The 13,154-nt window shown below is 33.6% G+C and overlaps 4 protein-coding genes across 5 annotated transcripts in view; 1 reads left to right on the top strand and 3 right to left on the bottom strand.

Annotated features, from left to right (window-relative positions):
* The window catches only part of LOC109533801 (heat shock 70 kDa protein), a 57,878-nt gene that overhangs the window by 30,514 nt on the left and 14,210 nt on the right, over positions 1 to 13,154 (top strand). The window lies entirely within an intron of this gene.
* The window catches only part of LOC109533802 (nuclear protein MDM1), a 100,629-nt gene that overhangs the window by 73,900 nt on the left and 13,575 nt on the right, over positions 1 to 13,154 (bottom strand). The window lies entirely within an intron of this gene.
* On the bottom strand, positions 2,904 to 4,731 carry LOC125502487. Its single transcript, XM_048660688.1, has 3 exons — positions 4,610 to 4,731; positions 3,287 to 3,469; positions 2,904 to 3,183 (listed from the first exon to the last, which is right to left on the bottom strand). The coding sequence occupies exons 1-3, from the start codon at positions 4,653 to 4,655 to the stop codon at positions 2,960 to 2,962; spliced, it is 453 nt and encodes a 150-aa protein (XP_048516645.1). The 5' UTR covers positions 4,656 to 4,731; the 3' UTR covers positions 2,904 to 2,959.
* LOC125502486 lies at positions 8,047 to 8,940 on the bottom strand. Its single transcript, XM_048660687.1, has 3 exons — positions 8,819 to 8,940; positions 8,387 to 8,578; positions 8,047 to 8,295 (listed from the first exon to the last, which is right to left on the bottom strand). Exons 1-3 carry the CDS (start codon positions 8,862 to 8,864, stop codon positions 8,069 to 8,071), a joined length of 465 nt encoding a protein of 154 aa, XP_048516644.1. The 5' UTR covers positions 8,865 to 8,940; the 3' UTR covers positions 8,047 to 8,068.

Genomic DNA, 13,154 nt, shown 5'->3' with positions numbered 1-13,154 from the left:
ATAATAATTCAGATAATACACATATATGTTTCTAATACAAAAATTTAAAAAAAAGCAATCTAATTTCAATTGGTGCATTGATAATCCCTTTAAGCGGGTTACAAGATTCTAGTTAGTCGAACAAATTCAATCTAAACAGAACTAGACAAATATTTATAGCAAACATTGCCAAAGTATACGGATTAGAACTAGAACCCCAGCAATATGTTCTAGGTGATGTTAGGTCATCTTTCGCAAGACTAATGAAATCTCATTTCTTGTACAGCTCCGTAATTGAAAGGGGTAATGATCGTCTGGGGATCAGACTTAAATAACTTTAGGGATCGGTGGCTTGATACTTAAGGACCTCTGGAATAAGTAACACATTTTGTCGCTGTTTGAAAGGAGTATAAGCCTAGAAATTGTCTACCTACAAGCTCAAAATGTGATAAAATGTTTAATTAAATGGTATTCAATTAACTTGAGACTTAAGTAACAGTATTGTTGCCAATTCCTGCTTGTTTTAAACTTTGATCTACTTAACATACACATTTTACGGTGTAGGTTTTTGATAAATTGTCATAATGCTTTAATAATTGTTGAGCAAAAACATATCGACTAATTGTTTGATTTGAATTTGTAAGACGTAATTCAGATAAGCATCCACTCGAATTTTTCCATTATATTAGCTGAATATTTACCAATCGGAAAGTAATTTAGGTCATCGTATATTTTAGTTTAAAGCTGACTTAAGCCTAATTTTATTCGGAATATTATTAAACTATATGATTTACTCACATTAAAAATGTATAATATTTTGAACTAAGTACTTCCTATAGTCATTTGGTCAGTTAGCAAGCGGAGAACTCCAACACGAACTAATTAAGCTATATCCATAGGGGATACCTTCCCTTTCCGAACAGGGGCTGTACGAGAATTTCGGTTGGAATGCCCATTCAATGCCGCTGGCTTAATTCTTCCTGTATTGCCTTAAATTTTATTGCTGGTTTTCGACAAGTGCGAACCATTTCATCAGTATCCCGACTATTTTATGCAGCAACCCGTAATAACTTACAAACAGAACATGTCCTGCCCATGATCAAGTAGTCCCCAGAATCTAAGCAAGTGATAAGAATTTTACATTAATTTATTAACATTGCAGATAACGGTCAATATTCTTAACTCTGCATTAACTCACATACAATTTCTGAAATGGTACTACGCGAATTTTCATGCGTACGGCTCAGATAGTTTTTTACTATTTACGAAGCTACTACTTAGGATTTTCCTATTAGTATAATAGCACTAATTTTCCGATCGATTTAACAGAACAGATAAATGAGAAGGCATATCTTCAATGGGAAATAGTGAAATTAACATTCCAGGTGTAATCACGGACAGTGATTAGATTTTGTGGTCACCTCAGTCTGTCTAATGGTCACGATGATAACATGACAAATTTCTCAATTAAGATTACTACAGCTCCGAAACTATTGTGGCAATATGGCCGGGATTAATTGCAGCCTAATCTTATTAAGGCGCTGCGTAATTATACGCTCCATTTGAGCAATCATTTGCTAAGACTCCGTATACAATACTAGCGCAATATATTGCATGTCAGCTAGCAAAGACTTAATAATAAACCGACTGTTTGATTGCGACTAAATCAGTTCGAACCTAACAATCAATCAGTCTTGAGTAGCTTTTCCAAGATCTGGAATGTTGAAGAGTTATACGGATTCACCACCAATTAATGAAAAGCACGAGCTTTTCCTCACTTTAAATTTTGGAGTTTTATCCCAAACACTCCTTTCTTCCACAGAGCAGATCCAGCTAGCAAATCTTGTAAAAGAGAAAATGTAAAAACGCACTGATAAAGCGTGACGAAAACTTTCATATTTGGTTGAATGGATTTCAGTCACTTGCTAGTTGTAATCGGGTTGAGCTCGTTAAAGCATTGATCTATTTTGAAATAAAACACTTGATCCCTCTTCGTAACTTTAATTTCGCAGTAAAGGCATTCAAACTCATGTGTTCCTGCTCACCATTTAATCCCTCTTCACTCCTAACTAAAAATCGTAAATATATTATTTGATTTTTAAAAATTATGTACTTTAATTTCGCAAGTACCTACTTGAATTTGGAAGCATTTTGTCTTTTACGTAAACATATTAATCTTATTAGATGATAACTGATTATTTGCGAAATTTACTGACGTCAAAATTCTTATTTTCCGCGTAAAACATCTGTAAATGTTTTACAGATCAGCCTTACCTATGTAAGGAGTATTCAGCAAATCTTTCGATGCTATTAACTGATTGACACTATTCCTGTTACAAAATTATTGAGGCTCACATGGAGATTTACTTACCTACGGAACTTGAGGATATTAGCTACATTAAAAAGTTCTCTCAAAAATCAGAAAGGCCTTTTATGAATCAAAGCAATAATTTCTGTTTAAAACAATATTTCCAAAATAACATTTTGCCGGACTTAAAAACTTAAAATGCACAACAGTGACTTTACATCTCTGAATCAGGCGACGTGCAGCTTACCTGAGCAAGGTGGAAAACTAGAGATCGTACTCAAACTAGTGGTTTATTTCAGAAACTGCAAGATGTTTCAACGTTGTCAGCATCGACTTGAGCATGAGATCGCTATATAAAACGAAGTCGGAGGCAATTCTTATTCTTAAGACAAGTTTCGCTTATAAATCCCGGCCGTAAATGAGACCTTACGTACTCCGATCCAAGACAACAAATATATGATACACTGGCATAATCTAGCTTTAGCTATTGCTTTGTAATTGTTGATGATGCAGAGAAGCTTAGGTTTTTCAACACTTGCTGATTAAAAGCACCTTGAGATCTCACACTCTGCACATTCTTGTGCAGTTATAGACCGACAACAAGATATATTTCAGGTTTAGGTTAATGAGATATATTTCAAACGATACCTTTTACAAAATCTACATTTTATATTAATAAATTACATGCCATATTGTAAATATGCTTAAAAACAAAGCGAACGCTGACCCCAGATGTGAAGTTGATCCATTGCAATAATCGGATGTGCACGTGTTGCATGTTGTTGTCCCGTTGATGCCGTAGAGCTGGGTATAAGTATTATTTTTAGTCAAATATTCACAAACTTCAGTGTCACCAACGGTTTTAGGGGCGCAAGATCTTTGGACTATATTTGAATCTAAAAAATTAAAAAAATGGATTCATTCATCAACAGCTAGCGTGCAAAAATTTACAGAAATGAGTGTAAGTTGGTGTTGAAAATAGTAAAAACGTTTCCTTACCGTCGTCCGACCACCCTACCACCTTCAAACAAACTGCTTCTGTTGTATTGTACAAGTGATAAACTTTCAGGCAATCGGAAATATAAATTTCTTCGCTTGATGTGTTGAATGTATTGGAAGCACATGCAGAATTGTTGCCTCCACTGCATCCATAACATGCCTTAAGATCAGCTAAACTGCTTCCTAAATGCAATAAATATAAACTTAATAATTGCGAATTCTCCTGTAAATATTGATATTTATACCATACGACATTTCTTAAACTAGACTGGTCACGGGAAAGGCTTGTGCAATAATGAAATATAACTGAATCACAGAATATTTAATGAGTATCTAAGCATCGGAACAGTCAAAAACTCTCTTCTCTACTCTAAAAATGCTTTTCTAGTTCTACGAAAAGCAAAGAACAAGAACTATTGAAAAAATTATCTGGGAAGCTTTACAAGGAAATTGGCTGAATCCAAATCAAAACGGTCGATTTTTAATTAAATATTCCGTGTTGGCGCATTTTCGCTACTAGTTCGTATAAGCCACGACATATAAAATAGTTCCTTGTTTGCTTGTATGATCACCTCAATTTAATCAACTTGAATTCACAATTGAATTCACATTTAATTTAGTTCCACCCATAGTTTACAATCACAAAGTCTTGCGGAGGATATGAATTTTGATATTTTTGGGTCGCAATACAGTGTGTTCTATATCTGAGAAGGTATTTCAGATTCTGGATGCTTTACCAAAGTTCTGTGGATAAAATAGTGTTACCTAAACGCTGCCAGATTTCGTTATTTTGACGCAGGCGAGGGCGGGAAATCCATGAAGAATGTCAGGCGATTCGCTAGAAATACTCCGAAAAGTTCATTCCTGATGAAGCTTGTACATGATGATGGCCAGTGAAGTTACCAAAATTATTTTTTAGAAGTAACTCCGCGATTTGTTGAGTGGTATTGATATCTAAGTTTTACACATAATATTTTGTTCCTATATTATCTTGTTTCACTTAGCTTAAGGTGGAGTATATGGTTAAATATTTGTTCAATATGCTGTTTGATTTGCTTTATTTGGGGATAATATAGGAATCCGTTCTAACCACAAATTCCCTATCCAACAACTTATATCAATGTTTAAAACTTTAATATATAATGAAAATAATATTTTAAGAAAATGTTTAATAAAAACCTTGCATCTATAAATATTTGCTTGAGTAGTAAGCTCTATAAGTGAATGGAAACGGCTCATTTATCTAAGCTCCGCAAAATAAATGCAATAATTTGGGCAGTTTTGACCAGCCGCAAAAAAGCGAAAACAATGCCCTACACTTACCGAAGAAAAGCGAAGATGACGCAACAAATACTAAGACCCAATTCATTTTCCGCACTAATTTATTTAGATCGTTTTCATTAAATCACCGTTGGAGCAAATATCGACGTAGATATACATTGTTTTGACATTTATAGCTATAATTATCTTAGAGATCCGTTTCTGGTTGATAAGATACGTGCCGAATTAGAAATCAATGTTAAAATGGTTTTGTTAGAGTTGCTGTTGTACAGTGTGATTGTAAATTGATTTTAATCCTTCAAGGGTTTCTTGAAGCCTATACATATAGGGAGCATGATATTTCCTTCAAAAAATGCAGGTTTTTTTGCTACGATTTAAAGCAGTTTATTTAACGAACTGCTATGAGTGAAAAACAATAGAATCAAGTTTACCTTGGTTGGCAACCTGATTCCTCAGAGGAAGTGAAAGTGGCCCGTAACTCGTAAATAACCTTTAAGCATTATTTGAGATTCATTTATACGGAACGCACTAACACAGTATTTAAAAACAATTTAAAAGTATTGCGCAAATTCCGTTTTACGTCGAATTTTTGAACAAGTTTTCGTTTAATAGCGAGAAATGGATCGGCATAGAAACAATACTCACTTTTTAGTATGCAAACCAAAAAGCGTTTTGCCATAACAACGTTCACAAGGAAGATAGTTGACAAGTAATAAAACTGTAATTTCACTATATAATTTTTAACACAAAGAACTAATAGATAAAACACAACAGGACAAATTAGATGAGCTGAATGTTAAAAGCAAAAATTATGTTCAAATACTCTATGCGAAATATAACTTGGAGCCAAAAAGAGCAGAGTGAAACATCCTGCAGATAAGAAAACTGGTGTTACTCTTTACACCGAAAGAATGGTTAAATATGAAGCCAGCTATAAAAGCACAGACTTTTGTTTTGTATCCGTATGTCTGCAACAATTTTCTAAAGAATATTATAGTAGGCAGATATTAGAGGCAGTTCATATCAATCTAGTCTCAACAGGTACGAACGTATTACGGGATCAAGTAGATTGAAACGTGGAACCCTCAAGTACGTACCGGCAATCATGTATAAGATGTAGATAATTGGCTTAAAGATTGAACGTTTTAAAGAGATTAAGTATATTTCATGAAATTCCATTGTCGACTTCGATGTTATTTGTAATATTCACAGCATTTTGGTTCGTGTTATTTGCTGTTATTTTTAAGTGGGCAAATAAATTTATACAATCAATGTTGAGAGATAACTCTAGTTCGATACTCTATGACCCACAGACATTTTACAAGCCCTGAAAATATGATAATTTTCATATTTGACTGATAGTACTTTAGTAGGTATAATAATATTTAGACATCAGCATACTTTACTAGCATCGTGATTCAGAAAGTCTATTACAAATAGGACGCTTAAAAGTAAATGCGCTATTTAATCTCTATTTGAAGGAGGTTCTTGATCTAATTTACCGTTTAATTCGGTTTAATTACACTCTTCGAATGAAACGTTCTTTTAGTTAAGATCGTAATTTATCTTAGTTCGCGTTCTTCTGCTTGATGTTTTTCAGTCACGAAAGCAGAAAATATGTAAACGTCAGAAAATTTTATACCACAATATTTTATTTGGATGGGACTTTTAGATAAAGATATCACAATATTTAGGTCTAGTTTTGGACTAAAATAGTTCAATTGTTAAAAGTACTTAAACTCTTTTAAAATACTTTAGATGAAAATCGCTACTAAGGTTCTTTTAGTCGTTACTAGAGCTTGTCAAGTTAGCCCCTACTTTTCAAACTTAATTTTTAATTTCCAGTTAATTTTCAATGAAGTGAGCTCCAAATCTTCGGAGGCATTAAAAGTAAAAAGTTTTCCTCAGGAATCTATTTCAGAAATCATAAATCATAGCAAATCACCGAGATATTGGAATTTCTGAATCGTTTTGTGAGAAACGGGAAAATAATGTGAAAAATTGCTTTTTTAATGAGTTTTTAAAGCTGTTCTGTTTGTTCAGGCATATATTATTCAGCGATTTATTCCAATATTAGCAGAAAATATTAGCGGCTTCATTAAACATTTTTTTTTAGTTTCCGGACTCATCCACAACAAGAAGCCAACTGTTATTTCTAATCGAATTCAGATTTTTAAAGAAATTTGCAGGGTAAATATGTTATTGATGGCATAAGTAGATTTTTAAAGTTGTTCCATGATTTCGAATTTTTCTTTCAGAATCTTCTGGTTTATAGTTTAATCCGTATATATTCGTGTATCGCAGAAAAGCTCGTTGTAACTTTTGAATATTTCCGATATCGAATGAATGTATTTAATAGACTTTCACAACTACATATATGGTTTATTCTGGAACGATAATACTCTTCAGATGATGCCGAACCCTTACAATTGCAACTGAAAGCAGTGGTTAAATCAACTTTAGGTGTTGATGTTGCTATTCTGTTTCTTCTTAAGCTAGTCTTCAAGTAGCTGAGAATATTGCATACGAGATATGCCTATGAATAAGGAGTCTATACGCATAACCAGATAATTGATTCGGATTTTTCAATACCATCTACTAACATAGTGTAGGAGGGCAATTAAATCAAGTGTAGATTAACATTTTTGCTTTCGCTTCAAAAGTTCCCAATTGATAAATTTTAGATGGGAAATATTAAGGAATAAACGTACGAAAGGGAAATTATATTAAGTATATTTATATACATATTTATTATACAGGCTCAGTCATAATTATTTGAATTTGAAATATATTTGGTCGTTAATGCTTGGTACATATTATATTTAATATAATTAGTAACTATGGCAAAGGTTCAAAAATTTTCCAACATTTTTGAGGGTTTCAAAGATGAAACCTCCTTTTACAATTTTATTTCAAACTTCAACTGAGATTTTGTTGGTTCAGTATTATAAAAATTGAATTTTTGATAGCAAACCATTTTTTCATGAATTATTTAGATTTCTACGGGAATCTCAGTAGTGCATGGACTGAAAATAACTTGGGACAGCCTCCACGTGCTTGACCTGACAGCCTTGAATATTTTATTATTTTGGCCAAAACATTAATCACTATTTTGGTGTTAAGTCTGACCACAAGACTTTCCATATGATGTGACCATTACCGCCACTGTATAATACAACAGAAGAGCAAGATTGCTGCATAAATTCTTCGAATTTTGTAAAAGCAAATATAACTGTTGAACACAATGTGGAGACGTTATTAGCTACAACCAATGTTGACGTAGGTCTTCAAACCACTCCATTTTTTCCTTTCTGTTGTTTTCGAATGAGACCGATATGAGGTCCTTTATTTATGAAATAGTACTATTCATAAATTAATCGTGATTTGTGCTGTGAGCATCAGATTCAAATAACGGCAATTTTTATGACTAAAATTTTCTGATGCATTCAAATGTTAAGGAAAGTGTTAAAACGCTTTAATTTTTCAAATTTCTATATTATATTAATAAATTACATGCAATAGAGCAAAAACACTTAAAATAACGGCAGCTACTGACCCCACATATGCAGGTGATCCATTGCAAAAATCGCTTGTACATGTTTTGCAATTGGTCACATTAAAGCCATATTGTGACTGTGTATAGGTCTTATTTTCAGTCACGTATTGGCAAAGTTCAATGTCATTTATGAGCTTAGGTAAGCACAGCCGATATGTTATATCGCTGCCATCTGAAACATTATCAATCAAACTTAGAAACTGTAAATTCATGATAGAACTAGGAAAAAGCTAGCGAAACAACACGAAAAAAGTATATCTTACTGTATTTTGGAATCGCCGTGGGCCCAGACAACGTGACACAAACCGCCTCAGTTGTATTAGCGTAGTGGTAAATCTGCAGGCAATCGGACACGAAGATGTTGGAATCGGAAGAGTTGAAATCACCAGTGCCACAAGTAGAATTAGCAGAACCCACGCAATTGTAACATGCCTGCAGAGTTCCTGAAGTTGTTCCTGAATTGAAAAAATACTTTATGTCTTAAATCTCTAGCCTAAATATCTGGTTCTTGGAAATAATTTTTTAAATGCTGTACTAGCTGTACTTGCGTAACACGGACACAACACATGCTGATATGATCGAACAATGGATTGTCTCAAATGTTATTTGAGAACATTTTAGTCCGCATTCAAAATTGTTTGATCAGAGAATAGCAGCTTATCCGAAATAAAACTGATCAGCCCATTATTACTTACCGACAAAAATCGATGATGACGCAATCAGTACTACTAACCAGTTCATTTTATACACAGCTCTATTCTAATGGTTTTTACTTAATCTCCGCTCCTACAAAAATCAAACAATGTATAGGTTGTTATGACATTTATAGCCATATTTATCTTATTAAGACGAATTTTATTGATAAGATATGTACTATAGATGAACATACTGGTGGGATTATTTTGCTTTTAAATATCACTTTACCGATAAAATAGGGCAAATGATCGGAAAGTCGTTAACATATGGGCAAGCCTTAGTATTGAAAAGCATTTACAAGAAATCAGCTTACACAAAAAATGCCGTTTCCTGATTTGAACGATGCTATTGGCAGTTACTTGAGTCGACGGCCTATCTAGGTGAACAAAAATTAATCTTCAGTCAAGCGATTCGCTGAATACGGTAGGCTACGTCATTACATTTGTTTATAACAGTGTAAGATCCTTACCAATTTTAAGTTCACTGGGGTGACTTTTCCGATATTTCCGCGTCGGGTGGTATGACCAATCGGAGTCACCTTGTTGGAGGCCGTTTGAATTCGCCAACACGTCGTATCTTGCCTTTGCTCGATGGCTAGCAATATTCAATTTGCTTCTGCTCGTTCGTCTTTATAATTCAGCAGCTCTTTTAAGTTTCCTTCGTACGAGGGCCTCTTCTAGTGATCCAAACATCAGATCAGCTGGAAGATTTTATGTCTCTTCTAATAGCTTTGACTGGTGAGCAATCGGTAGCTTCATGCGCGGAGCTACTACAGGCCCACTAACAGAAGGGGTAAAAGACATCCCAATTACGTTAATGATCTGTTACTATTTTGGATAGGTGCTGTTCCATTGTGCAATTGAAACGTTCAAACATACCATCAGATTGGGCGTGTAAAGGAGTAGTTCTTCTTCGTTACGTACATTGCCCAATTTAATCAATTTAATATCAAGAGTCCTCGATGCATTCGGAATATGACAGAATCATGAAGGTCAGCAAGCTTTGATTATATCAACATTTCTTTAGATGCCAACGTGATAAAGGACAGCAGGACACCAATTTTTTCCTTTCTGAAGTAGATCAGTTTTTAAGAAACCGTCCTCGAAATTTCATGATTTAAATATTTCTTTAAAATGCTCGATATTACAATTTTCCTACACCTACTACAATCTGAATGCAATTGCCTGAAGGAAACTTGAAACAACCGATGCAAATGCGTCTCTGTCTCATAAAATGCCATTTTATCGATTCATTTTAAATAATTGTGCATCAGCTGCATTAATTAACTAAATTATTTGACAGATACATTGCTGATAATATCTTCACTTGTGCAACCCGACGTTGTTTGGCGTTGTCTTTGGAAGAACCTCTTCTGTGTGCCATCGGTACGATGTTACTGTTCACATGGAATGGATCACAACATCTTCGAAAGGTATGGTATGCAAACAGCTTTTTGGGAAAGGAGTTGAAATATTTGCTGCCGGCGTAAGCGAATTTGAAATGCGGCAAGAGCTTACGCGCGCATGGTTCTTCGGATCGTTTAGAAGAGCGATTCGCCAAAGGAAACTTCAGTGTGGTTGATAACGCCGCGAAGTTTACAAATGGGATTGATGATATTGAACTCTATAGAGTTTTAAGCTTCTCTCTCGGAAGAGAAATTCTGCGGATCGGATATAGTGAGCTGTGCTTTGAACTTTGAGCGCGAAGCTCTGGATTAATACTTATTCAGTTTTACTGCCGGTGAGTGTGTTTTTGTTGAAAAATGTATATATCTATCTATCAAAAGTATGCTGTTTAAATAAGTGCAAACTTTGATTATCATTTGTCATTCTTATAAATGATTTACCTCATTTTATCCAGCGTGCCGCAAATACATCAAAGTTATCCCATAATTCGAACTCAAAATGTTTTATTATTTGATGTTACTAAAGCAGCTGCAAGCTGGATAATTGAGTTTGATTTCTGTTCCACATCCTTCACGAATGAACGTCCACTATCCATTTTAATTATTATTACTTACCTTAATTCCGAATTTCTGCTTTGTTGAAAGGACTCTTTTCGATCTTCAGAAAAATAACACCCAGTTTTAAATATATTTATATATATAAATTCATCCATACAACTAAAGATAAATATTGAAACCCTCAGACCTACAATCCATGTTTGAAGGAAATTATTAGTTATCCAAATATTTAGGCACTTCTGTAATTGACAAAAATCCAAATAATAAATGTTATTTCCGCTAAAGCACTTTAGATAATAGTGAAGTGACTTGAATAAAATTATACGTATTGGCATTTAACCATTTGATGAAATAAATATTTTTAATAATTAAAATGAGCCCGTCACTTGCAAAATTTAAAACGTTTATTAAAAAGATGCAACATTACAACTTTCGTCTTCTTGATGTGTCATTAGATCAGGGGCGGATTCAGCTTTCAACTYAGGGGGGGGGGGTCATGTAGTAGAAATTCAGTATTGTCTTGTCTATGAACTAAGAAAAATTATCGCTTGGGTTTATTTACGTGTCTTTGTGTTTCTGTTACCTTACCAAAAACTTAGAGCAATTATTAAATAATATTTATAATTGTGTTTAACCAACTGGACTTTATAAATTTCCATCTTTCGGTTAGTTTTGAAATTGTGAACTAAAAATAACTTTCAATGTTTAGCATGAATATGAAGTTGAATATCTAGATATTTTATGTGATTTGGTCCACCTCACTGTCAACTCATCAAATTTGTGTTGTTTCATGCGAGTACTTTTTTATGACAATTTATTTTCAGATGAAACAAACATTAATTGTCAATCGTGATAGCTGAATTGTATGGGTTATGCACGTTTGTGATAGACAAATCCATTGAATAACATTTCCATCAGCAAAAAATCATATGAATATGGATCGCCATTATCATGAATTTTAATTTTCAAACTTTGAAATATTGGGTTATTTACGGGTGACAAGGGTGTATTTTTATAAACTAGAATTTCGCTTCACAATGCATATTGATAATTTAAAAAGTTTTGCAGAATTTTAATGACAAATGACAAAAATGTACAGTTTCTGCAGTTTTGATACAGACATATTTTTCTTAGCTTCCCGTACCACTTAGTAAATTAAATTCATTCTTTTGTTATTGATTAACAAATTATTTTTGAAAGCATTGCCGTTCAGAAGTCAATTATTTAATAAGTTTAATCCATTTAGAAACGTAAAGTAGAACTTCCTTGAATGACCTTACATTTGAAAGGCAATATTGTCAGGTTAGGGCGAGACGCGCACTATCTATTCTCTGTAGCTATTCATAAATTTCAGGGGATTAAATACCTTAACGCCTTTTTATATTTATAGCTTCTATATAACATCGGATTTCTTTGAACTGATATAGAGACCGGCATTTCAGGAAACCTAAAAGATTTATCGTTTGAATCGATGGATTTTGCGCATTAAATGTATTTCGGAAACGTTATCAATTCAACTTTAGCTACTTTCACAACAACCCATAAATAAAAAGAGGAAACTATAATATTAGCTGAAAATACAATAATAATATCGAATTAATAGTAAATGCAAAACATTTTCTACTATTTGGTTTTTCTCCATGGCCTCTAGAATTTGACCAAATCAACATATTTTTAATCGAGGCGGCTCCCGTTACAAAACAAACTTAGATGGATTTTTCTAAACATTAATGTTTATTTTAAATGCTCAGGGTTTTCCGGTTCAAAAATGATTTTTTGCAAATTGCACGAATGTATTTAGATCTGCATTCTTCAGTTGCAGGATTTGGTCGACATCATGACCATGGATGGGAAATATCACCTTCCTCCAGACACTGTGGTTCCATGCTAGACCAACCAACAAACACAATATTCAATTGAAGTTTAGTGTAATATGTACCAACTGGATTTTATGTGGCTCTGTCGAAAACATTTTTGAAGATGGAGGACGATTAAGAATGCGTTGTGCTCGAATGATAATGGCATTAAATTGTCGGAACGCTCTCATGTGTGTTGTGCTCTTCATTTATCTTTCGGAAGTAGTCACTGGATCCTTTATTTCAGGTAAAATATAATATGATATTCTCGAGTATAGTTTTAAGCTAGTTTTGAGTAAGAACAGTTTAGGAAAGTTTTCCACATCTGAGAATGTAACTGTAATCATTGCAGACAGTTGCACTTACATATAGGTGTTGTTTCCACGTTAATTACAGAAACTTTATGTTACCTGTGTGTACTCCTTGTGCATAATTTAATGTCTCGTTATTAAAAAGTAAGCACCTTTTTAATTGAGATGCAATTTAAAGAGGCATGAAATATCATAATAAATAAAT

The sequence above is a fragment of the Dendroctonus ponderosae genome, unplaced genomic scaffold, assembly GCF_020466585.1.
Source record: "Dendroctonus ponderosae isolate FM_Combo_2020 unplaced genomic scaffold, Dpon_F_20191213v2 Dpon_F_20191213_1, whole genome shotgun sequence".
In the NCBI taxonomy this organism is placed as follows: Eukaryota; Metazoa; Arthropoda; class Insecta; order Coleoptera; family Curculionidae; genus Dendroctonus; species Dendroctonus ponderosae.
Note: the sequence above shows the minus strand (reverse complement) of the source record. Positions and strands in the feature narration are given on the sequence as shown.

Excerpts from the sequence above, each read along its gene's own strand:
- LOC125502487 (XM_048660688.1), bottom strand. The coding sequence starts at position 4,655 with ATGAATTGGGTCTTAGTATTTGTTGCGTCATCTTCGCTTTTCTTCG. Across the intron at positions 3,470-4,609 it reads GTCATCTTCGCTTTTCTTCG|GAAGCAGTTTAGCTGATCTT; the intron begins GTAAGTGTAGGG and ends TATTGCATTTAG. Across the intron at positions 3,184-3,286 it reads GGTAGGGTGGTCGGACGACG|ATTCAAATATAGTCCAAAGA; the intron begins GTAAGGAAACGT and ends TTAATTTTTTAG.
- LOC125502486 (XM_048660687.1), bottom strand. The coding sequence starts at position 8,864 with ATGAACTGGTTAGTAGTACTGATTGCGTCATCATCGATTTTTGTCG. Across the intron at positions 8,579-8,818 it reads GTCATCATCGATTTTTGTCG|GAACAACTTCAGGAACTCTG; the intron begins GTAAGTAATAAT and ends TTTTCAATTCAG. Across the intron at positions 8,296-8,386 it reads CACGGCGATTCCAAAATACA|ATGGCAGCGATATAACATAT; the intron begins GTAAGATATACT and ends ATAATGTTTCAG.